Raw genomic sequence first — 25,878 nt, 5'->3', positions numbered from 1 at the left:
CTCTTCCAGGACTAAGGCCTTCTTCAACATGTCTAGAATTGCCACATGCAGTTAACACCACTCTCACCGGGCTCTTGTGCTAATGACAGCTGCGTGGCAGGAAGAAATTCAACAGGTGCAGCTACCACAGGCCTCGCGACAAAACAGTTCCTTGCCACCCAAACACAGAGTTGTATCTAATATTAGTTTAACTTAAGGCCCATCCATTTCAACAGGTCTACTCTGAGTAGGACTAACATTGGATACAACCTACAGGAGCCCTGATTTGGGGTGGGGAAGATAAATTGCGGGACCATCCCCTTTGCCTGCTTGTCTCCCTGCTGAATTTTGCAAGACCCTCCGTTAGCCTCAGGTAACCAGCGTGGAACCAACCCAAGTCAGCGCCCCGCAGCCAATGGGAACGTCCGACGTAACAGCGCCCCGTGCTCTGATTGGTTGCCCTCTTTCGGCAGCGATTGGAGGGAGTCGGCCTGTTTACTGAAGGTGCTTCTGATTGGCAGACGGGCATCGGGCCGCCGTGATTGGTCGGCTTCGCTTCTGTTTCCGGGTCTTGGAGCGCTTCCGGGGTGAGCCCGGCTCGAGCTGTTCGACTGACCGACCTTGCGGCCTGAGCTGAGGGGAGACTGAGTCGTGGTCGTCCAGCCGCTTCGCAGCCATGGTGGCGTATTGGAGACAAGCTGGGCTCAGGTACGGGGGGCTGGAGCGGCCGGGCCTCGGCTTTCCCATCCCTTTGTGGCTCACCCGGGCCCGAGTTCGTATCTGCCCCCCTAAAGGCAGGAGGCTCTCGCCCTCCACTCTCCCTCTTCCAGTTCGGCTGCTCCGGAGAGGGAGCTCCAGCCCTAAGACAGCTGGGCGACTTCGGTGGCAAACCCAGATATTTATTTATTTATTGCATTTCTATACCGCCCAATAGCCGGAGCTCTCTGGGCGGTTCACAAAAATTAAAAACATTCAATGTATGAAACAACAGCATAAAACCGTAATATAAAATGCAATATAAAAGCGCAACCAGATAAAAACAGCAGCAATGCAAAATTACAAATTTAAAACACCAAGTTAAAATTTATTTATAGACTGTTAAAATGCTGGGAGAATAAAAAGGTCTTCACCTGGCGTCTAAAGGCATTTAATGTAAGTGCCAAGTGAACCTCCTTAGAGAGCTCATTCCACAGCCGGGGTGCCACAGCAGAGAAGGCCCTCCACCTGGTAGCCACCTGCCTCCCTTCCTTTGGCAGGGGCTCTTGAAGAATCATAGAATAGCAGAGCTGGAAGGGGCCTACAAGGCCATCGAGTCCAACCCCCTGCTCAATGCAGGAATCCACCCTAAAGCATCCCTGACAGATGGTTGTCCAGCTGCCTCTTGAAGGTCTCTAGTGTGGGAGAGCCCACAACCTCCCTAGGTAACTGATTCCATCGTCGTACTGCTCTAACAGTCAGGAAGTGTTTCCTGATGTCCAGCTGGAATCTGGCTTCCTTTAACTTGAGCCCGTTATTCCGTGTTCTGCACTCTGGGAGGATCGAGAAGAGATCCTGGCCCTCCTCTGAGTGACACCCTTTTAAGTATTTGAAGAGTGCTATCATGTCTCCCCTCAATCTTCTCTTCTCCAGGCTAAACATGCCCAGTTCTTTCAGTCTCTCTTCATAGAGCTTTGTTTCCAGACCCCTGAGGATGACCTTAGGGTCCAGGTAGGTACATAGATAGTGCCCTTCCCCGCAGGAAAGGAAAGGACGATGTGTGTGGGAGGCTTGTGTTCTTTTGTACAGCAGGAATTTCCCAGGGGATTGTGTTTTGTTTGCTTTAGTTGTAACCCCAACGCCTCCTGAACAAACACCATTAAGGGCACAATTATATGCATGCTTAGACAGAGAAGAAGAAAAAAGCCCTCTGCTGGGAGTTGGAGGGCTTTTTTCCTGTCTAAAAATGCACAGGATTGCACCCTTAATGGTGTTTGACACAAAGGAGAAAGAAACACTTTTTCAGGATGCAGAATATTTTACTCACAACAAGCCTGATGCGTTTTGGCTTGTCTCTTATTCTGAGGCCTTCTTCAGGGGGCTGCAACATTAAAAAATAAAACACATCTGATAAAATAGATTTTAAAAATAGATTAAACAAACACATTGCCACAGGGGCTTATGTCTGTATATTAATGTTTAAAAAAACAACAACTTGTGATTCTGATTCAGTGCTATCAGGGCCTCTGCATATGTATTAATATTAGATATCTTATAAATCTGGCATATTGTAGAGGCTTAACAAGCAAATTCCTTATTACTAGTAAGAAGTGCCTGCAGGGTTTCTTCTAGCAAAGACAGTGTCTCCTGTATTCGGCTACTGGTGACTAGAAAGTGTGCTTTTCAGAATCATTCTCATATTGTTAATCTATTTTTCTTTTCTTTTCTGGGTTCTGCCAGATGTTCCCACATGATTTGTAACTGTGTTGTCACTGCATTGTGTTTGGATCAGGTAGAATAAAGGTCAGGTAGAGCTGTTCCCTGTGGCTTGGCCTTAACTACAGCCTCCATATTTTTTAAGTCTGTAAAGAAGGCAAACTCCATGTTGGGCATTATAAGAAAAGGAATTGAGAATTAAACGGCCAGTATCATACCATCTTTATACAAATCTATGGTGCAACCATACTTAGAATACTGTGTACAGTTCTGGTCACCACACCTAAAAAAGAATATTATGGAGTTGGAAAAAGTGCAGAAAAGGGCAACTAAAATGATTTAACAGGCTGGAGCATCTCCCCTATGAGCGAAGGTTACATCAACTGGGATTGTTTAGCTTGGGGAAAAAAGAGGCTGTGGGGAGACATGATAGAGGTGTACAAAATTATGCATGGTATGGAGAGTGGGGATAGGGAGACATTTCTCTCCCTCTCTCAAAATACTAGAACCCAGGGTCATCCCAAGAAGCTGATTGGTGGGAGATCCTGGACAAATAAAAGAAAGTACTTCTTCACAGAGCGCATAGTTAAATTATGGAATTCACTACCACAGGATGTAGTGATGGCTTTAAAAGGGGTTTGGATAAATTCCTGGAGCCAAAGGCTATCAGTGGCTACTAGCCCTGATGGTTGTGTGCTATCTCCAGTATTCGAGGCAGTAAGCCTGTGTGCATCAGTTGCTGGTGAACATGGGTGGGAGGGTGCTGTTGCACCATCTCCTGCCTTGTTCATCCCCAGCCGATGGCTGGTTGGCCACTGTGTGAACAGAGTGCTGGACTCGATGGACCCTTGGTCTGATCCAGTATGGCTCTTCTTATGTTCTTAAGTCCTGCTTTCAAAAGGGTTGAAGTGCTATAGCCTAGGCACAGCTTTACCAACTCAGCAGGAACTATGTTTACTCCCTTGTGGTATATTACAGCTGAGACTTTCTATCAGGTGCATCAGAGCATTCTGTGCTTGCCTGAGTTTATTCAGGAAGAGAAGTGAGTGGTTCATGGGATATAATAAATGCACCTCCTCCTTATTTTTGACAAGTGCCTTTTCTCTTCCCTCTTACTTCTGTTAACTTGGCTAGTTCTTTTAAGAGAACCGCAACTACTTGCTTTATGGGTATCCATTTCTAAAAGTGGATAATAAAATAGAAAATCCTTGTAAATAAGATGACGATGACTGATTCACCAGAAACTTTACTTAGACCATTTACTGAAACATATTTCTGTGTTAGCTATTTGTCACACATCAGTGAGAGAACTCTATTTCACAAAAACATGCTTTGCATGTTGACCTGTAGTCAATTCTAACTTACAACAGCTGACCAAGTGAGAAGTTATCGACAGTCATATAGTAGACTGTCACAAGATGTGATGATGGCCTTCAGGTTTGATGGCTTTTATATCTAAGGCAAATTCACAGAGATTGGAACTATCAATGGCTAGTTGTCATGGTGGTGATATGTTATCTCAAGTATCAGAGGCAGTATGCCTCTTAACACCAGTCTCCAAGGACCAACAAGCCTCTGATTGGCCACTGTGGAAAACAGGATGCTAGACCTTTGATCTAATCAAGCAAGACTGTTCTTTATATTCTTACATTAGAATATGTGAACATGTCCACTTCTTGTAAGTGCCTTCATGCCGCTTGTTAGGATAGAGACAGAATTAGGTTTGCTGGTGTCTATAGAAATGGTGTTCATACCTGTTGCACACATGCTTAAAGCTTTAGAACTTCTCAGTATTGCAGATAAGGAAAGAGTTCTCTACTGCTTCTGTGGGCCTGTTCAGACAGCAGGCTAAGCCATGGTTAGGCCACTAACCCTTTTACAGCAAATGTTTAAACCGTGTTTATGTAGCCACCATGGTTATGTATGGTTCACACGACACACTAAGCCATATGGTTTAGCATGTTGTCTGAACACAGCATCCATGGGTTGTGATCCTAGATTGGTTTCAGAAGATTGTAGGGACTAATAGTGAGGGGAAGATTGGAATAGAATGGGAAGAAACGGCTATGTTGAGTAGGACTTCTAGAAGCCAGCCATAGCTTTCCTAAATTAGCCAGCAAAGCAGCTAATAACAACAAGCAGTCAGATAACATACATGTATGCAGAACAGCTGATGAAACAGACCTCTAGGCTTTTCCTCCCTGTGTTGAATTGTTTCTCAGTAGCCTAGGGCTAGGGTTGGACTAATAATTAAGTTTAATAATGATCTTTACTTCTCTTTTCCTCCTTTTTTTAAGCTACATCCGGTATTCCCAGATCTGCGCCAAGGCAGTAAGAGAAGCACTAAAACCGCAATTTAAAGCAGAGGCAGAAAAAACAGCTGGAGCCAATATAAAAATACTGAAACCCAAAAAGGAGTGACATGCAAGTAGGTGAGAAAATCCATGGGATTTTTTTAAAAAAAATTCTTTTGGCAACAAAGCTACACACAATTTAACAGCATCAACATTTGTAGTATCTTGTTCAATTTTCTGTTAAGTGCTGGAGATTGCTAATACAATCTTCAAAAACAGAAATTCAGGGTTTAATGAGAAATTGCAGCGTCCTCTCAGAACTGGATTGTACAAGGTTAGAAAATAGTTTAGCCCATTTTACTAGGCTAATGAGATTTTGTATAAACACATGCAAGAGTTGTGGTTATGGCAACATTAGGGGCTGGGTGTGTGTGTTCAGTTCTATGGATAAGAGTCAAGTGTGCGGGTACAGTTCTGTTTCTTCTCCAGCAGTTGGAGAGATTAGAGACTTAAGGCACAATCCGATGCACGTTTAGATAAAAAAAAAAGTCCTACAGTTCTCAGCATGCCTTAGCCAGCTAGCTGGGAAATGCTCAGAGTTGGACTTTTTTCTGTCTAAACGTGCATCGGATTGCATCTTTAGTTTTAAGAGTGGATTACTACTTCTGCAGTGGGAACTTCTGTAGCAAATTCAGTAAACAAAGGATGTGCATGTTTTCCTGCTCACGCTCCTCCTTTGTATTGTGGTCATTCTCTGCACTTATCTAATGTCAGAATTGAATATGTGAAACATAGGAAGTTGCCTTATACAGTTCAGACCATTGATCCATCTTCTGCTATCTGCCAGTAGCTCTCCTAGATCTTAGAGGTCCTTCTCGGGCTTGCTCCCAAGAGCCTTTTTTACTGCAAGACCTTATTTATTTATTTATTGCATTTATATACCGCCCCATAACCGAAGCTCTCTGGGCGGTTTACAAAAGTTAAAAACAATGAACATTAAAAACAGATATACAGATATACCACCAAAAGTTTAAAAAACAACAATATCCAATTAAAACAACTTTTTTAGTACTGCATTTCCTCTTTTTTGATGATTTATAAGTGGCCAACCTAAGGGTCACTGCAGAAGCCAGAGCCAGAAAAAGAGCTGGCAGGAGGACCTTGTGATGTTGACCCTTTTATTTGTTTTCATACCAGTGCCTTGCTGGAAATTTCTTTTCTGGCTGTTTAACAAGAAGCCAGTTTTTGTAGTGTCACATACTTACAGCATGGCTGAAACAAGGCTAGATAGGTCCTTGGATTACTGTGGAACATGGGTGGAAACTGAGTTAGAATTTTTAGCTTTTCTAGTTTGGCACGGCCATTTGCTGACTCATTGGAATAATTCACTGGATTTGCTGTAGACCTCAAAAATATGAGGAATATTTACTGAAATTAGTCCTTGGGCTGTCCATTTTGATCCACATTCTGTGTTTTAACATTTATTTCATATCTTAATTGTCTTACAGGGTCTGATCTGTAATGGGCAAAATGACGACTTTGGGGCATGCTTGTACACAACGTAACTGCTTCTTCCTCAGTAAAAATTCTCTGCGTTTGTGTAAATCAGCATCAATAAATGGAACTTCATGAAAATACGGTTAATGAATCTTCTTTTATTGAGCAAGAGTAATGCAATATTTTGGGGGATTATACAGTAAAACGGGTTTTATAAGCTTGTGTCTTATCTATCTAGTTCTATAACAATAAAAGAGGATGTGTGTCTGTTGGCGCCACAGTCTCAGGTTTGTGAAACTAGAAACCTGAAATTTGGCATGCATAGCAAGAGGATCCTAGAGGTTATTTGGTTTTTAAAAAGCCACCTTAATTTGTTCTAATTTGTTATTTAAATGTGCCGGTGTGTTTGAAGCTTGCAGTACCATCCTTAGTCACCAGGTGTCAGACATCCCAACCAGTGCTCAGCTTTGCAGTGGAGAGTTTAAAACCATGTGGGGAGGGGGAGAACTCTGAGGGATAGAGTCACAGTGCTGCCCCCCTTCTGCTATGGGGCAGCTTCCCCTCAGAGAAATGGAGTGGACAGACCCATCCCTCTGGGGGCTATAAGAGTGTGTTATGGCAGAGGCTGTCCCTTGCAGTGCCAGGCTTCACTTAGGCCAAGCAGACACAGTGTGTCCACAGGTCAGCTGCATAACATTTCTTGAAGGCTTTGCTGTATCAAATCAAAGGCCATTCCAGCCTGTGCAAAACAGTATCCATTCAGTGGTTTCCATGAGTATAATAAATCCTTCCTTTTTGTTTCAAATAACCTAATGTGATCACAAGTATTCTAGGTTCTTTTTTTTCTTTTTTCAGTCTAACAAAAAATACACTTGAGAATATAATTAAAGTGATATCTAAATATAACTCAACAGACAATGTCCATATTAAGAGAATGTAAATTAGAACTTGTTTCATCACTGATAGTGCAATCCTATGCTTGTTTACTTGGAAGTAACTCCAATTGTGGGCATTACTTTCAGGTAAGTGGGTAAAAGATTGCACTCTTGTTCACCTAGTTAGCTTCAAATGTTTATAAGGCTTTGGTTCTGCAAAGAATGAGTCTTTATGGCTTGTGGGGGGGAAAAGCATTGAGGTTGAATCCAATGTCATATGAGCAAGCATCTGCTCATGCAGTAATACATCCCCATCCTCTCCTCCCGCTGCAGCCAACCACGTGTGCCCCAAATCTGCTCTGGAGGGTCCTCCAATCCTCCCAAGCAGACTGGGGGGTGTGGGGGGGTGTTGTAGGGGTAGGTAGAAAATCGGTTATACAAGCAGTTTCTCTTCCTCTGGCAGAACATTACCATTGGATCCAGCCCATAGTTAGGAAGTCTTTTTCTAAAGTGTAATGTTTTCTGAACGTCTTAAGTATCTAAAACTTGGAGTATACCCAATTCACTCCAGAAGATGCTATCTTCGCATTGGCAAGTCTGGGCATAATTCAAACCAAGCACTTTTTAATAACTCCATCAATTTCAATAGGAGAATTCAGCATGTATTAAAGCCTTTTCCATTGGAACTGGTAATATTTAAAAGTGCTTGACATTGGCTAGATTGTGTCCCTTATTAAGGAAAGGTTCCCTACATTCTGACCTTCTGTGACACAACCGTTGTCTTCCCCTGGCCTAAAGAAGCACAACAAGAAATTGGGGGAGTGTGCTGTTAATTGTGGTCCTTGTGAGGGGGTTTGAGGATGAGTGGAAGTGGCCAAGCATGTTCAGGGTTGCATTTCTTTCCACTTTTTCTCTTGTTGCAGTAGTATAAGTGAATAATTCAATGAAGATATATCCAGTCCTATGTCATGTTGCATAGCTTTGAGAGCCTGTTTAAGCCCCGCACAGGAAACTATTGTAAAATAATTTGATTACTACTTTTCGAGGTTAAGGATACATGAGCATTAGAGAATTAATTTCCCCCTTTAATTCATAGAAAGGTTTAGGAATGGATAAAATTCACCAAGTTTCATCTCACTTTTTATTAAGTATTATATTGCATTCACAGTGAAAGACAGCTTAAATATATATAGTCAGAATTATAGAGTAAGTATGATAAATGGCAGTTGAGATAAATACTTGTTCTCTATTACAGAGCAAGGTAATGCTGATGGTTTTGTCTTTTCCCTGCAAAATCAGTTTTACAATAACGGAAACAGTAATAAATATTTCGCATAAGCATTCAAGAGAAACTTGCACCAGAAAACTAAAAATAATGCTTTAAATACACCCAAACTTTGAATTAAAAAGCAAAGACTGTGCTGCATGAAAGGTCCTTCATAATGTGGACTGAAAATAAAGGTATGTTAATAGCTGGCGCCCTTTGTATTGTCTGCTGGGGGTGAAGAGTGTGCGTCATGGCAAAGCTTCATTTAGTGCTGTTTTGTCGTAGCAATGCAGGTTCACTACTAGAAAGCATTCTTGAAGAGTAGTTGTCTTAAGTCTTCATTAGTGAAAGCAGCACAGTCCTATGGCACCTTTAAGACTAACAGATTTATTATAGGATTAGCTGTTGTCCGTGTACATAAAATCATTGTCCTGTAAGTGTCAATACTGTCCATACTAAGGTCATGCTGACTGACTTATACACATTTGTTCTTTGCATATAGATGTGATAATCTACTGCTACCCTTCGCATTTCTTCGCTCACACTATTTGAAACACCCTCTTACACAGGTGTATGTACATTTGACAACCTGCAGCATGACCCCTAGACATTTTTACTCAGAAGTAAATTGCAATGTGTTCAGTAGGGCTTATGCCCATGTAAGAACGAGAGATGTAAAATTTCTCGAAATTTCGAAGCCATGGGGAAAAAAAGTTTTTTTCCAGGTGGGGTGGGGTCCAGAAAAAAAGGATTTTTTTTGGAAAAATTTAAATAATATTACCACTTTTTACAGATTGAAAGTCACTTTGTTACTTTAGGAACATAAAATGTAATTATGTCCAAGTTGGTTTGGCATAAAATTATTACATTTGGTATATTAAAAGTACAGTGTATTCAAACAATTATTACAAATTGAATTTTTTACTTTTTTAAAAAAAAATTGGTAACAAATGGAGCTACAAGCTCCTGAACTGTTAGGAACACCTGAACTGTAAGGAACCTCTTTGGTTTTGCCAGTTTATGAGGAGCAGGCAAAAAACAATAAAAAAAACAGCAGTAGAAACCATCAGCATTAGTAACAAAGAAAGTTATGTCTCCGCTAGTCCTCCATAGTATCAAGCAGACATAAAGCACCCATTCCCATAAAAAGAACTGAGAGAAAAAAGTGGGGACCAAGATTCAATGAATATGCATGAAATTTCATCAGACTCATTTTCTGAACTATAGCTGTCACTCAGTTTCAGTCTCTGCTTCAATGGCAGTGCCCCCTAGAGGCAGAAATGCATCTTGCTCTTGCATTTGAGAGTTATAGTCTCAGTTTGGAACCTAGGACTTTGCTTGTCCTTGGTGCACAGAAGTTGTAATAATATGATACTGTACATAGTTTTTAGAAAATATTTGGAGAAGTAAATATCTGAACACCTTGCCTTAAACATTTTATTCATCATGCTAAAATAAAACATCCCATAATCCATTTTTTCTTCATTTTTTTCAATTTTTCAGGGGAAAAAAAGGCTTTGGAAAAACCAGAAAAAACGGGTTTATTCCTAATTTTTCTGGGTTTTTTCCGGGCCTTCACATCTCTAGTAAGAACTGCATAGGATTGCTTTCAGATACCGTTTCATGCATCTGCTGTGCTCTACACCCCAATTAAAAAGTTTATTCTTTAAGGTATAATGGGATTCTCAACTGGTTTTATTTAAAAGTAAGGCTGCATTTAAAAATAAGCATTAAATTACTATTAAAATATATGCAGACAAACAGTGATTCTCAAACTATGCTACTATGCTGCTAATTTTTTTTTTTTGGAATCCAGTACCATCCTGCAATTATGCTCCAGTTGTGTTCAGTTAGTTCCTTAGTCACTTGGCTGCTTATCAGAAAACTCCCAACTGCGTAGCAATGTTATGCCAAAGCTAACTGGTGTAGGAAAACCATAGAGGTTAAAGCACAATGAGAACAACGTATATAGATTTGAATTAACTTCTTTGGCGATTAACCTTCTATGGCCAATGTATCTAAGAGTATGTTTGGACAAGAAAGGTAATAAGTTTTCTTGCCTAGGTACAGTCACCCTGATGCAGCAAGGAGCTGTTCATGTTGAACATTCACATCCTCTTGTCCTGGCTGGATACATCGCATGATGTAGGTAGAGATGTGCAACTCCAACCTGATAGTTGCATATGATTAAAGCTGAAAAGGAACATTTATGCTTTGCTTCTGTCAGCCCTCACACCATCTCATGTAATCTCTTGGATTTGCCTTTTCAATCCAGCAGGCTGATACGTTCATAACTTCTTCTGATTTGAAATACCTTTATTAATAGTTAAAAGCACTAATTCAGAAGAAAGGCTGACTGTTTTGTTCAGTTGAAGACACTAAACTTAAGCAAAGCTGTAAATAGGGGGATTTGTTCTGGTATATACATCCTTGTAGTCAATAATGTGGTTGGTTTAATGCTCAAAAAATGTTGTTTCTGTATTCAGTATAATAAGATTACACGTTCCTTCAGAAATGTAGGTGAGTCCAGCCACCTTATTAGTGATAATCAGTTTGCATTTGGGGGCAAAGTTCAATCAGTGGTTTCATTTTCTTTTTGACTGTCTTCTGCTTCTACCTCCACATATTCTTCCACATCTGCTGTGGCATCTTGATACTGCTGATATTCGGACACTAAGTCATTAGTGTTACCTTCTGCTTCAGAAAATTCCATCTCATCCATCCCTTCACCAGTATACCAGTGGAGAAATGCTTTCCTCCTGAACATTGCTGAGAACTGCTCAGAGATCCTGCTGAAGAGCTGTTGTATGGCTGTGTTGTTCCCTATGAAGGTGGCAGACATCTTTAGCCCACGGGGTGGAATATCACACACGGCCACTTTGACGTTGTTGGGGATCCACTCCACAAAGTGGCTACTGTGCTTGGTCTGCACAGACAACAGCTCTTCATCCACCTCCCTGGTAGACATCTGGCCTCTGAAGATGCAAGCTACGGTCAAATACCGCCCATGACGCGGGTCGCAGGCTGCCATCATGTTCCGTGCATCAAACATCTGTTGGGTGAGCTCTGGAACAGAGAGTGCTCTGTACTGCTGACTTCCCCGAGAAGTTAGAGGAGCAAAGCCCGGCATGAAGAAGTGGAGTCGGGGGAAAGGCACCATGTTGACCGCCAACTTCCTCAGATCGGCATTGAGCTGGCCAGGAAAGCGTAGCGAGGTGGTGACGCCACTCATGGTGAGGGACACCAAGTGGTTTAGGTCTCCGTAGGTTGGCGTGCGGAGCTTCAGCGTTCGAAAACAGATGTCGTACAAAGCTTCGTTATCAATGCAGAAGGTTTCGTCTGTGTTCTCGATCAGCTGGTGCATAGATAAGATGGCGTTGTACGGCTCAACGACAGTGTCCGAGACCTTCGGTGACGGCACCACGCTGAAGGTGTTCATGATCCTGTCGGGGTATTCTTCTTTGATCTTGTTGATCAGGAGAGTGCCCATGCCAGACCCTGTTCCGCCGCCAAGGGAGTGGGTGAGCTGAAAGCCCTGAAGGCAGTCACAGCCCTCGCACTCATTCCTCACGATATCCATCACATTTTCAATCAACTCGGCCCCTTCGGTGTAATGACCTTTTGCCCAGTTGTTGCCAGCGCCTGAATTTCCTGAAAGCACAGTTAGAGGGGAAAGTGGCTAAATGTAAGGGAGACATCTGCATCACTAATCAAAGGAGTAATTCAACAAACTTATCTTAAAAAGTGAACCATCTGTCAGGTATGCTTTAGGGTGGATTCCTGCATTGAGCAGGGGGTTGGGCTCGATGGCCTTATAGGCCCCTTCCAACTCTACTATTCTATGATTCTATGAACATAACTATGCCCAGATGCATAAAGAAATGAGGTCTAAAACAAGACAGGTACTGAAGTAGTTCCCATTAGATCAGCCTTCCATAACCTGTGGTCTTCCAGATGTGTTGGACTGCAACTCCTGTAATTCCCAGCCAGCATGGCCATGATGGAGGTTGCAGTCCTAACACATCTAGGGAGCATCAGGTTGGGAAAGGCAAACAAGTATCCTCTTAAGAGGATTGGTGACAGCAGGAAGGCATGCACTGAATAGGTGGTGCAAGATGGGTTCTGTTTAAGGTGCACACTTACTTGGGCCCTTTCTACACCTAAGGATTATTCCAGGAAAATGGAGGGATCCCCTGTGTGTCATTTGGATGCACAGGGATGATCCTGGAATAAAAGGCAGGTGTAGAAATGGCCTTGGTCTCAAACTCAGTTGGACTTACTTCTGAGTAAATATGCATAGGCCTGCATTGTTAGTAAATATATATCATATTTTAAAAAAGATCGTCCAATTTAGCATGTAAGAAATATTCAGCAAGCTGAGTTCTAGGTTTGTCTGCCTTTACTGGCCTCCTTTCTATCAAGACCTGGAAAATGTAGGCTAAACAGTTACAAACTGTACAACCCCAAAACCCTGATTTTCTGATTGGAACCAGGTTTAGAATTCTTGTGGAAACAACTGGAGTAGAGGTCAGAAGATGTATATGTTGGAATGAGATGGGTTGTAGCAGGGACTTGGACTCAATGGCCTTATAGGCCCCTTCCAACTCTACTATGCTATGATTCTATGATATAAGAGATAAAGAAAGAGAGTTGTGGTTTATGGAGACATTCCACCTGTGTTTAATACAAGTTCTTAATAACTCTTCTGCCTTCAAATATTTTAACAAAACATTCTCAGACCATGTTTTCTCCATAACCATGAGGACTAGAAACATTTTTTTAAAAAAGCAAGTTCTAAATGTTCTGAAATAACTAATGAAGAGCCACCACTTTATACACATCAGCCGTGCTGCTTTTGTAAATATTTCTCTACTAAAGTCTATTCATCACACATACCATGAATAAAGTTATCCGGGCGAAAAAGTGGACCTATTTTGCTGGATCGCACACTGTCCATAGTTCCAGGCTCCAGATCTACTAGGACAGCACGAGGAACATATTTATGGGCTGCAGCAGAAGGAAAACAATTCAGTTTTGATTAGTGCGAGAAATATTAAATACAAGCTTTCCCTAAGCAATGTATTTCCTCAGTCTACAGACTTCATTTAGAACACTAGCAGAAGTCACGCGGACAATGGAACAAATGTTGATGGATTAATTAGAACGTTAACTAGAAGATAAGGCTTGCAGTTTAAGAGGGCCTATATGGCTCAGTTTTGGGGCTTAGACATGCAACAGCTTAGGGATTTTATTATATTAAGTGGTATATAAGTATTAATAAAAAACCAGCTGCAATCAAAAGTTCCATGGGACTTGGATACTCACAGAGGTCTGAGCTAGGAGATGGTGACCCCGTCCTCTGTTGGGTAAGGCTCAGTCCTATTGGCACCCCAAGGTGTTGCCAGTCAGGGCTAGCACCAGTTTTGAGGATGGCCTGGGCAGGACGCCTTCCAGTGCTGCCCAACATCCCCTGAGTTTACCTCTATCAGCCCAGGCTATGAGTTTACTGAGGGGTGAGGGGTGGTGCCACAGTGGGCAGCCATGGGAGCAACCAGTACTGAGCAGCCTGGTGCTGATAAGGAAAATGTGAGATTACTTACTTTTTGCATTTTTATACCACCCTATAGCCGAAGCTCTCTGGGTGGTTTACAAAAATTAAAACCATAAAAACCATTCAAAATATAAGACAAACAGTATAAAAGCATAATACAAAATACAGTGTAAAAATACAACCAGGATAAAATCGAGCACTAACGCAGAAATTAATACAAATTTAAAATATAAATTAAGACAGCAAAGTTCAAATTAAATTGCTAGACTATTAAAATGCTTAGAAAATAAAAAGGCCTTAACCTGGCATCTGAAAGAATATAATGCAGGTGCCAGGCGAAACTCTTTAGGGAGCTCATTCCACAGCCAGGGTGCCACAGCAGAGAAAGCCCTCCTCATGGTAGATACCTGCCTCACTTCCTTTGGCAGGGGCTCGCGGAGAAGGACCTGTGAGGATGACCTTAGGGTCCAGGCAGGTACATATGGGAGGAGGCGTTCCTTCAGATAGACTGGCCCAAGCCATTTAGGACTTTGAATGTTAATACCAGCACTTTGAATCAGGCCCGGACCTGGACTGGCAGCCAATGAAGCTGGAAAAGGATTGGTGTGATGTGGTCTCGTTGGCCACTCTGCCACCATCTTAATTTCCCCAGAATGCGTCTGAGCTTGACATGTTCCTGTAGACCAGCCTGTGTTGGACTACAAGTACTATCATTCCCAGCCAACATAGCCTGGTTGGGGGTGATGGAAGTTACAGTTCAAGACATCTGGAGGGCACCAAGCTGGGGAAAGCTGCCATCTCTTTCCTAACCATTCTGGGTTTCTTAGCTATCGATTTGTTAACCAAAGATGTGGCTGGCCCAGCGTGGACACTGACCATTAGGGAATGCGAAGCAGTCAATCGGGTTACTGAACTGTCTTTTGTCCAACCCCTGTCCTCTTCTGCCAGCAGTTTTGTTTCTGTGTTTCACCTCCCTCCACTTTTTTGTTTTTTCCCCATGAAAACAGCAACATGGTGAGTGCTGATTTCAACGGAATTGGCTTCATCATATCCCGGAGGACTGAGCGCTGCTCCTATTCTTGCCTATGAGTTGGAAAAGCACCACAAATACACAGGAATCTCTTTCCATACATAGCAAAAGAAAAACACCAGATGCTTATGCAGTTGCCCTCCACCTCCACTAGATGATTGTCAGTATATTTAAAATGTGTAAATTTTATAGATGGGAGAAATACACAATTATTACACACATACATAAATTGACCCTTTTTTCTTGTTTTTCCTTTTGTTTTTGCTGTCTTGGGACTTTTATCTCTGAAAGTCCTTCTGGGTTGTTGTTATTCTTTAAATATAGCATCTTAATGAAGAATGTTCAGTTTAACTAGGGTGCCCAGATACAAAAGAGGGCAGGGCTCTTGCTGCTTTAACTGTTGTAATGAAGAGGGAATTTCACCAGGTGCTACATGCACACATATGACACCTGCTGAAATTCCCTTTTCTATGCGACTGTTAAGGATACAGGAGTCCTGTCCACCTTTTCATATGGTGTGGTGCAGATGTTTTGGACTACAACTCCCATAATCCCTGTCCTATGCCCATGCTGGCTGGGGCTGATGGGAGCTGTAGTCCAAAACATCTGGAGTGCACCAGGTTGCCTACCTCTGGGGCTGAGAAAGTGTCTGAGATTCCAAATGGTTTGGGTTATAAATTTTCAATGAAGCAGCTGTAGTGTTGGAATAGCAAATGTTCAGCTCGCAAAGAAATCTGCTGTTCAGAAAAGTTCTGCTTAACTTGATTGCTTGCTCTGCATATAGTGCAATCCCTAATAAATGTGTTTATTATTGCAGCCGCAATGGAAGAGAAGTATCAAATGCAGTGCTATCCTACAGATGTGTCTACTCAGAAATAAGCCCCGTTATGCTCAATGGGATTTACTCCCAGACAAGTGAGCCCTAGGTTCTTTTGCAATTCGTCTGTCTCTGAAGCTGACGCTACAATCCGCTGAACAATCCTTATAAACAGTTATGAATGTGTACAGAGTTCCTGACCATAGAAGATGACAAGTGTTTTTCTATTTTTGTCCTCTGCTATTGCAGTTGTAAGCTAATCCCCCTGCCCAATTACCAACAACTTACAGTAGGCTTCATTGAAATACACATTAATTCTTTCCTGCTGGAGAGGTGAATCACCATGGTAGTTTCCTGTGCTATCGATTCCGTGTTCATCACTTATGACTTCCCAGAACTGAAAGAGAAAAACAGAACTTGAGAATAATAGCATGCTACTTCTGATCTTTGTGGGAGGCAGGGAACTTTTATGATTGGAATGAAAACACGCCTTTCTTCCATGGAAGTTAACTGTGTCCTTCCCCACCCCCCACCCTGGTATTGCTAGGCCTGGACCCATGGAATCCTCACCGGAATCGATTTCAAAGGGTCTGAGATGTATTCTCTAGGTGCCAACAGAAGCGTTTCTCCCGCTTACTTTAATTGCCATGCTGGGGGGGCAATTTTCCAGAGGGATTGCAGCTGGGGATGGAAGGTTTAACGCATCATATATAGCAGAGACCCCCTTGAAAGTTGTCCCCTGCATGGCAATTAAGGTCAGGGGATATATTTCTTCCCTTACATGGCAATTAACCTTGCAGGAGGGGAGAGGTGCTGTTTCTGCTGGTTTGAGATGATCTATTTATTTTATTTTGAGATTATTGGGATGAGAAATAAATTGGCTTTGCCTCCATTGCAATTTAAATACATCCTTGAATTTATTTCTAAACTTGCATATATAGATATAAAATACCATATGCAGATTTAATGCAGGTTTGTGTCCTAATGGTATGAATCATGAATGCCTAGCCACAACCCTGTAAATTCCCCCCTCCCTGCAAATAAGTTTGCTCGAAAAGAACACTTGGGAAGGGGGAAATCAGGCATGGATTTGTGCATGAAATAATAGTTATTATTATTATTATTATTATTATTATTATTATTATTATTATTATATGTATACCTCCCCATAGCCGAGGCTCTCTGTGCAGTTTACATAGGATAAAAACACTTAAAACAATATACAAATACTTTAAACCACAAAAACATACACTTTTAAATCACAAAAACATAGAAAAACAAACCCAGGCTAATATGGAAGGATTTGGGAGCTTGGTTCTGGTACCTATTACAAATCCCTGGTCTCAGCATGTGCTCAGAGGTACTGTATTTATTAATTCTGCCCACCTGCGCCACTGTTTTTCACTTGGCTCTGGTTGCTGCACTTCAGGGTTCGAGAAAAAAAAGTAGGTCCTGCAAGCCTGAAGTCTGAGCATCCCTTCTGTAAGTGGTGGGACACAGAACAGGTCCTCTGATGACAACTGCAAATGGCAGGCAGAGTTATTGACCAGACCCAGCCCTGCTTAGCTTCAACAGTGTAGTGTAGTGACTAAAGTGTCAGACTAGGAGTTGGGAGATCCAGGTTCTAGTCCCCACTCAGCAATGAAAACCCACTGGGTGACTTTGGGCCAGACGCATACTCTCAGCCCAACCCACCTCACAGGGTTGTTGTGAGGATAAAACGGAGAGGAGGAAGGTTATGTATGCCGCCTTGGGTTCCTTGTAAGAAAAAAGGTGGGATATAAATGCAATAATAAATAAATAAACAATGTAGCCGCATCTTAAGCCTTCAGATATCGATTAGATACATTTATGGAGGAGAAGGTTATCAATGGCTACTAGTCCTGATGGCTATATGCTACCTGAAGTACCAGAGGCACTATGCTTATTTACACCCGTTGCTGGGGAACATGGGTGGGAGGGTGCTGTTGCACATGTGTCCTACTTGTGGGTTTCCCGTGGGCAGCTGGATGGCCACTGTGAGAACAGAATGACAGACTAAATAGACCTTGGTCTGATCCAGCATGGCTTTTCTTATGTTCTTAAGTGCCGTGGAATTTTTGCAGGCTCTTTGCTCTCAAATGTAGTATGAATGGTATCCATTGGGGTTAGGGTTAGGGTTCTAATAACAATTGTTATTAGACCCTAACAATTGTTAGGGTCTAATAACAACCCTAACAATTGTTATTAGAAACCATCCAAATGGCGCTGTAACCTCCACAGCACTTTCCAAATCTACTGTGTGTCTTCACAACCCTGCAAAGTGGGTCAATATTCCTGTTTTACAGATGCACATCTGAGGCTGCAAGCTAGTGACTTGTCCAAGCCTAGGCAGTAAGTTCACAGCTGAGCAGAGGAACCACTGAACCCAGATCTCCAGGTCTTGTCCTGGAACCAATTATGAAAGGCTATAAAATAGAATGACACACAACAACTCCTAATGCACCCAGAAATCGACAGCTGGCTACCTCCACATATCGTTGAAGCCACATGTTGGTCAATTGGCACAATTATCAGCCTTCTTCCTCCTCAACACACAAATTGGTTCTCGGTTGCTTTTGTATGGAATCGCTGCATCGTATCCATGGAACGGCTGTTTGCTCAGCCCAGTTGAATATAACGGAACAAGGTCTGATCTGATGCCTGCTCTCTATGCAGTCGTGTTTTCAGCATGTTTGGGTTAAGAAGAGGGTAACAAATCCAGACTACTTTTGGCCCACAGTCTTTTTTTAACAATCTCAGATATGCAGATGACACCACTTTGATGGCTGAAAACGAGGAGGAGTTGAGGAGCCTTATGACAAAGGTGAAAGAAGAAAGTGCAAAAGCTGGGTTGCAGTTAAACCTCAAAAAAACCAAGATTATGGCAACCAGCTTCATTGATAACTGGCAAATAGAGGGAGAAAACGTGGAGGCAGTGACAGACTTTGTATTTCTGGGCGCAAAGATTACTGCAGACGCTGACTGCAGCCAGGAAATCAGAAGACGTTTACTTCTTGGGAGGAGAGCAATGACAAATCTTGATAAAATAGTGAAGAGCAGAGACACCACACTGACAACAAAGGTCCGCATAGGTAAAGCAATGGTATTCCCCGTAGTAACCTATGGCTGCGAGAGCTGGACCATAAGGAAAGCTGAGCGAAGGAAGATAGATGCTTTTGAATTGTGGTGTTGGAGGAAAATTCTGAGAGTGCCGTGGACTGCAAGAAGATCAAACCAGTCCATACTCCAGGAAATAAAGCCAGACTGCTCACTTGAGGGAATGGTATTAAAGGCAAAACTGAAGTACTTTGGCCACATAATGAGAAGACAGGATACCCTGGAGAAGAGGCTGATGCTAGGGAAAGTGGAAGGCAAAAGGAAGAGGGGCCGACCAAGGGCAAGATGGATGGATGATATTCTGGAGGTGACAGACTTGACCTTGGGGGAGCTAGAGGTGGCGACAGCCGACAGAAAGCTCTGGCATGGGCTGGTCCATGAAGTCACGAAGAGTCGGAAACGACTGAACGAATAAACAACAAAAAAAGGAGACAGACAGGAGTGTTGTTGTTTTGCAGAGAACCGAAAGTGTTTTTTCTGCTTGCTGTTTGTGGTGTGTACCACACTCATGCCACATTCATCTCTGGTAAACAAATTCTGCTAGTTTTTGTACTGTTTCAAAAACTTGTCTACATGGGCGCTGCTAGGCCTGGGCCCGTGGGCTCACAACCCCGAATCTATTCCCCAGAGCCCTGTGTGTCCATTAATGTCAATTGGCTTAATTGTCATGCAGGAGACAATTTTCAAGGGGGATTCCAGCTGGGGAAGAAAGGTTTAGCTTTCCCTTCCCTGCATGCTGGAATCCCCCTCCCCAAAATCCTCTCAGAGCATAGCAATTAAGCTTGGCTGGGGTAGGGGAGCTTCCATTGGTGTTAATGGAAGCTTTTCTGTAATGTTTCATTGCACGAGGCGGGGCAGTTTTCCCACAGGAGGTAAAGAGAGAAAAATTAGGGGCGAGGGAGTGGAGGAAAGGGCGGGGGGGGGATCTACACATTGGCGCGAAGGCGCTTCATTTAGGTACGTCTTTTTAAAAGGCGCACGGAAGCGCCTCTTTCTTCACTGTGTGTACTGGAAAATGAGCGTTGGAGCCGTTGGTGGGGGCTGGGGAGTTGAGGCGGAGCGTTTTCCAGTACACACAGTGAAGAAAGAGGCGCTTCCGTGCGCCTTTTTAAAAGACGTACCTAAATGAAGCGCCTTCGCGCCAACGTGTAGATCCCCCCAGGGAGACTGTAAATTCATTAGAATCGAAGCGGACTACTGATCTGGGATGACCTGGGTTTGGGTTCAAATAGAGAAGACAGTGGAAGCTGGTGGCTCCGATATCAGTGGGGCGATAAATCCTTGCTGGTTTTCAGTCAAACCAGTCAGAAGACTAAAGGAGCGATCCAAGATGGTGACCCAGTTAGGGATTCACTGTCAATGAATCCACCCGGAGCGAATTCACTGCCCCACGGACATCGAAGCCATCAGTGTCCACTGCTTGAAGGATTTTTTATTTGAGGTGATTTGCATGAGAAATTAATTGGACGGCTTATATGCAAAATGTATGTAGTTTGTGTCCTTTGCACCTGGGTCCCAAATATTTCAAATGCCTAGCAGCAGCTCTGCTTTTTTGGTTACGAGGAACAAAATTAGTGGGTTGAATCCAGAATTGCACAGAACAGAACTCAGGAAATGGGATGATCCTGTGGGCAGAAGGTGATTAGTCCCAATTCCTCCTTGCAGCACCTGACACATCCGAAAATCTGCTCTTGAGAGTTGGGAGGAACTCCAGGACAGTGTGTCAGATGGCACTGGGTGGGGGTGGGGGGTGTAGAGAGAAGGAGGAAGTGACAGACATGCTGCCCCATCCTTCTATCCAGCAGGGAAGCTGCAGCAGCTCCTGGTTTCCTCTGCCAATTGAAGGAGCCCTTCCCTTCACAGGGAGTCAGCTCTGAATCTAATGTGCCAGTGGAGGCTGGTGGTTCTGATTTTGATGGGGCTATGAATCCTTTCTGGGGTTTAGTCAGAACTAACCAGAAAGTTTGCACCCTACCCCACACCAAAAGTGCACAAGGGTGCACTTTCCCTCCCCCAATATAGAATCACTGAATCATGAAATAGTAGAGTTGGAAGGGGCCTATGAGGCCATCAAGTCCAACCACCTGCTCAATGCAGGAATCCACCTTAAAGCATCCCTGACAGATGGTTGTCCAGCTGCCTCTTGAATGCCTCTAGTGTGGGAGAGCCCACAACCTCCCTAGGTAACTACTTCCACTGTTGTACTGCTCTAACAGCTATTTGTGTGTGAGAGAGATTTATGGCTGAAACATGAATAATAATGAAACAAGCTGCCTAAGACAACAGTAGGTGTGGAATAGGTTCTGAGTGAGCAAAATCCCATCCCCACAGGGAAAGCTACCTGCCTTTTAAATGGCTCACCACTTGCCCTTCTGGTTGTGCCACTATGGGCCCCCAAACATATTTTCCCTAGACAGGTGTAAGAACATAAGAAGAGCCCTGCTGGATCAGACCAAGGGTTCCCACCCAGTAAAACTGACACTGGCCTGACCTTCCTGGATGGTAGTATATCCTGGTTTCTTTTCTTTTTAGTGTACACCTTTACAGGGGAACGCATGATATGTGAACCCGCGCTGCAACCCAGACTCAGGAGACATTTGAGAACTACATACTCAATCACAGCTTTTAAAACTCAGCTAAAAACTTTTCTTTTCCCTATAGCTTTTAAATATTAAGTTTGTTCTGACCCTATACTGTCAGCTTCACCCTACCCGGTGCCTGTTTACACTCCCCTGTGCCTGCTTGCATTCTCTTTCCCTCCTTATTGTTTACTACAACTTTATTAGATTGTAAGCCTATGCGGCAGGGTCTTGCTATTTACTGTGTAATCTGTACAGCACCATGTACATTGATGGTGCTATATAAATAAATAAATAATAATAATAATAATAATAATAATAATAATAATAATAATAATAATAATTAGTGTGGCAGCAGCAAGGCAGAAGTTTCACTGAAAACAAGTAGTGGTGTGAACTGCCTATCTCGCCTCCACACTCTGACATCCAGGCCCACTGCCTCTTTATCTGCGACTGCAGGCGCACGAAGGCAGGCGCACCCTCCTGCTGCAACCATCTGTGTTTTAAATGCCTCTGGTCTTTAGTTCACAATCCATGCAAGCATAAAATGTTTCCATTTTTACATGTAGTCAGCCCCCAATCCGTAACTTAAGACTGTAAGAAATGCTCTTGCTGCATCACACTGAAGTCTCCAACATCAGCTACCTTTATTTCTTTGGGAGCCAGGCATGAAGCTTTTGGGCTTCTCCATGGTTTGTCCCTGGTGTCCAGGACTCCAAGGTTTACTGCCTCAAAATGGGGAAGTTCCACTTAGTTGCTATGGCCACTGACTGATCAAGCCATCCTCCACTGCTTACTCCCCCCATTAAAAATACTTAGGACAGTCTGCAGCTTCAGCATGAAATTCAGCAGTGCCGTTTTCCATCAGCCATATTTAGAGAAACATTCGTCAGGATATCCTGTGTTCAAAGATGTCCTGAGCCCCCACTTTGGGCTGTTTCTCTTGCTGACTTCTTCTTGCCCAAGGTGGCCTATTACCAGGTGAAATGGTTTGCGAACAAGAAGCTTTTTCACACCAATTTCTTTCACAAAGGCTGCAATCCTAAAACACACTTACTAGGGAGGGAGTAAGCACATAAGAAGTGCCCTGATGCTGGATCAGACCAGGGGTCCATCGAGTCCAGCACTCTGTTCACACAGTGGCCAACTAGCCATTGGCCAGGGATGAACAAGCAGGACATGGTGCAGCAGCACCCTCCCAGTACCATTGAAGACAGTGAGGCTCATAGCTGTCTGAGTAAACATGAGTAGGAATGTCCTGTAAATCCTGGTTTCTTCTTTGAACCCATTCAGAAACAGATTTTGGAGGGCCTTTGGGCGAGACACACTCAGTGAGTCTATCTCCTCACTGCCCTTGTACTGGTTGCTATTGGTCCTCATCCTCTTTTCACCATTGCTACCACTTGCTTGCATGACAGGTAGGCAGAGAGCCAGTGAGCAGGTAGGCCGTGGCATCTACTGCTCCTCCTTCTCATCACTGCTGTGGTGTGATCCAAAGCAAGAGGCAGATGAACAAGCAATGGTGAAGAAAGGAGAAACTCAAGGGGGCTCTTGTCTGTGGGCCCTCAGCAGGTGCCTGATCATGCCTACCCTTGACCCTGATGAGACTATGGGTTCATCCAGACGAAGCACTAACAATGAGAAGGCTCTGTGCAACAATTCCAACATTTCTTTCTTAACAAATTAACCAAGGAAAGAGAAGAGATGGAAGAAGCCTTGGGAAAACCCAGGAAGGTTAAGAGTTAAATATGACGATGCTTGGATCCTCCAGAAAATTCCATGAATGAAGCCCTGTGATGCCACCATAAAAGCTTCATCTGAAAGCACACTATTTTGGGGGTGGGGTGGGGTGGAAAGAACTGAGACTTCTTATCCAATGTTCAGAAGCCCCCATCAACATCAGTGGGAATACTACAGCAGACTTCACTGTCAATCAGAATATCACTTGTGAGCCTGTTAATAAATTCCATCATGGCAATTATCTGTGTTTGTTTATTGTCTGCATGTGATCCAGTGATCTTAAGAAATAATGAGTTGTTCTCATTTGCAGAAAACATTCCACTTTGACTGAATGTTACTATATACATTAGCGGCTATGCTTCAGCCGTCTTAACTTTCAATGAATATTCTCCTTGCTCTTGCCTTAAGCCATTTCTTTCTACTCTTTATTTCCTATTCATTGTGCTACAAGATGGGATTCGCCAAATTAATGGAGGGGGGAAAATCTATCCATGGCTACTAGTCATTATGGTTTTATGCACACACCCCAAATTCTAGAGGCAGGACATTCGGAATACCAGTTGCTGGGCAACAGCTCTCATGTCCTGCTTGTGCGCTTTCTAGAGGCACCTAGTTGGCATCTGTAGAAAAGAGAATGCTGGGCTAGATGGATGGACTCTTGATGCAATCCAAGAGGTCTCTTCTTTAATTTTTATGTACTTTAAGCTTGAGGTTTTTAAAAATTGATTTTGACCCTGGAACCAACTTCAGCGGTATCTTGATCCCGTGCTGTCCAAATTCCCATCAAATTCAGTTGTTAAGAATGGCATCCCAATGTCTTTTAGAAGGATTATTAAAAGCAACCTCCTACCTTAGCTCCAATTTGGTTTCCACACTGGCCAATCTGAACGTGCACAATTTCACGCATTTTGCACAGGGCTCAGCAGCGAGAGTTGACTCCAGTTTTTCCAGATGTCCTTTCTGGAACGCCTGAGCACACTTGCAATGTCAGCTATAGCCACTCTTATCATCTGCAAGATGTGGCTTGCATAGTAAATGCCAAAGTCACTTAGAAGCAGCAACCGAACAGCAAAGGGAGTTTCTGGCACCTCCCATCTGCTGACTGAGCTCTGAGCCCATATCTGAGCTCTGATATGGCATTTACAAAGAACGTCAAATGGGAAAACTGTTCCAAGACTTTAAAGTTGCCTTTTAAAGAGTCACACCCCTGTTAATCTAGACAGATGGGATCCCATGCCCATCTTAAGTATCCTGAACACCCAATAAAGAGACAGAAGACAATGGAATAGCATAGAAACTACTCCATTGTTATCTGTTCTGAACTGCAATGGCCAATCACATTTCTGTTCTTTCTGCAATGTTTGGGGTGCAACAAGAAGACTAAGCAGTTATATTTCATTCTACTCCAATGAGCTCAAGTAACAGGACGACATTGACATGAATGGGTTTTCGTCCAATGAGGTCTGTTCACTCCTGAATGGACCATGTGGCTCCCAACCACCAGCACTTGTTGATAACATACAAGGAGCCCTGCTGGATAAGACCAAAGGTCCATCTAGTCCAGCACTCTCTGTGCCCAATGGCGGTCATCCAGATGACTTTGGGATCTTACAAGCAAGGCATGAAGAGAATAAGTTCCCCCTGCTTTTGGTATACAGTCTCTGAACATGTAGAGTCCATGTAGCTAGCATGGTACTGCCAGAGTACCCATCTCTTCTCGGCTGACCCTGGGAAAGAGCATCTTTTATCAACAGAGGTTTATGCAGCAGCTCTGCTATTCCCTAGCAGATCCTGTTCCACATATAGTTCTGGGCCCAATCTACACCAAGCAGGATATAACACTTTAAAAACATTAGGAAAATGGTATATGTAATGTGTCATAGGCCTGAACAGTTGTCATAACCATTATAAACCGTTATAAGCAGTAGTGTAGACCCTGGTTAGGGTCACATTTGAGAGGAATATCATCATATACAATGGTGCAATATATAGGAAGGTCAGTTCCTGGGATTGAAACTCTGATGCTGTCTTCATATAATTCCTTATCGAGTTAAAATAGCAGGTTAAAAACACTCCATGGGGGGAGACTTTACTCAGGGCTCAAAAATAGGAAGGCCAGGACAGTCCTGTATTTGTCCTCTATTTAAAGTCCTGTCCAGTTTAAGGATAAAGAACCATCACCATGGAAAGCAGAGGCCTTGAAATTTCCCATCACCAGCACCACCTAGACAGCTGACCAGGCCCGAAGCCAGCCTAAAAGTGCTCAGGGGCGGCACCCAAAAAGTAGGGGGGTGGCAGTTCATCTGGTTTGCAGGTCTTTGAAAGACAAACTTGTAAACTGTTTTTTCATCAATTGTTTGTAAAAAAAAAGGGGGGGCAGAGAAAATTTAGGGGGCAGGGGGCCCCTAGCCTGCCCCTGGCTTTGCTCCCCTGAATGCACTTCTGAAAGCAAAGCCTCATGGCCCCTGGACACTGCATCCCAACCCCTGTGGAAGCCACAGCAAAATATGTCTCATTCTGATACGAGGGAGGTTTCGCTATCTCCCCGGCAGCCTTTGCCTGGAGGATGCGCAGATGACGCCTCTGCACAATAGCCCCATTTGACTGCATAGTGTAGGGTGACCATATTTGGGAAACCAAAAAAGAGGACTCCTAGTGTGTGTGTGTGGGGAAGCAGCTTTCTGAGTCCTGCAGAAAGT

The 25,878-nt window shown here is 43.2% G+C and overlaps 2 protein-coding genes across 3 annotated transcripts; one reads left to right on the top strand and one right to left on the bottom strand.

The window, feature by feature from the left end:
* The first annotated feature begins 547 nt into the window (after positions 1-547).
* ATP5F1E (ATP synthase F1 subunit epsilon) lies at positions 548-6,320 on the top strand. Of its 2 annotated transcripts, none has more exons than XM_063120671.1 (3): positions 548-687; positions 4,689-4,819; positions 6,194-6,320. In XM_063120671.1, exons 1-2 carry the CDS (start codon positions 656-658, stop codon positions 4,810-4,812), a joined length of 156 nt encoding a protein of 51 aa, XP_062976741.1. In that variant the 5' UTR covers positions 548-655; the 3' UTR covers positions 4,813-4,819; positions 6,194-6,320. The 2 variants fall into 2 exon arrangements, with proteins under 2 accessions (XP_062976741.1, XP_062976733.1); XM_063120663.1 differs by having other exon boundaries at positions 4,689-4,823.
* Positions 6,321-8,184: 1,864 nt separating this feature from the next.
* On the bottom strand, positions 8,185-24,277 carry TUBB1 (tubulin beta 1 class VI). Its single transcript, XM_063146615.1, has 4 exons — positions 24,030-24,277; positions 16,011-16,119; positions 13,221-13,331; positions 8,185-11,975 (listed from the first exon to the last, which is right to left on the bottom strand). The coding sequence occupies exons 1-4, from the start codon at positions 24,084-24,086 to the stop codon at positions 10,897-10,899; spliced, it is 1,356 nt and encodes a 451-aa protein (XP_063002685.1). The 5' UTR covers positions 24,087-24,277; the 3' UTR covers positions 8,185-10,896.
* Between the last annotated feature and the right edge of the window lie 1,601 nt (positions 24,278-25,878).

This window comes from Elgaria multicarinata, chromosome 1 (assembly GCF_023053635.1).
Source record: "Elgaria multicarinata webbii isolate HBS135686 ecotype San Diego chromosome 1, rElgMul1.1.pri, whole genome shotgun sequence".
Classification (NCBI taxonomy): domain Eukaryota; kingdom Metazoa; phylum Chordata; class Lepidosauria; order Squamata; family Anguidae; genus Elgaria; species Elgaria multicarinata.
Note: the sequence above shows the minus strand (reverse complement) of the source record. Positions and strands in the feature narration are given on the sequence as shown.

What these genes read in the sequence shown, in the direction of transcription:
- ATP5F1E (XM_063120671.1), top strand. Translation starts at nt 656, where the DNA reads ATGGTGGCGTATTGGAGACAAGCTGGGCTCAG. An exon ending in TGGAGACAAGCTGGGCTCAG is followed by an intron (nt 688 to 4,688) that starts GTACGGGGGGCT and finishes CCTTTTTTTAAG; the next exon opens with CTACATCCGGTATTCCCAGA.
- TUBB1 (XM_063146615.1), bottom strand. Translation starts at nt 24,086, where the DNA reads ATGCGTGAAATTGTGCACGTTCAGATTGGCCAGTGTGGAAACCAAATT. An exon ending in GAAACCAAATTGGAGCTAAG is followed by an intron (nt 16,120 to 24,029) that starts GTAGGAGGTTGC and finishes TTTCTCTTTCAG; the next exon opens with TTCTGGGAAGTCATAAGTGA. An exon ending in GTATTTCAATGAAGCCTACT is followed by an intron (nt 13,332 to 16,010) that starts GTAAGTTGTTGG and finishes CTTCTGCTGCAG; the next exon opens with CCCATAAATATGTTCCTCGT.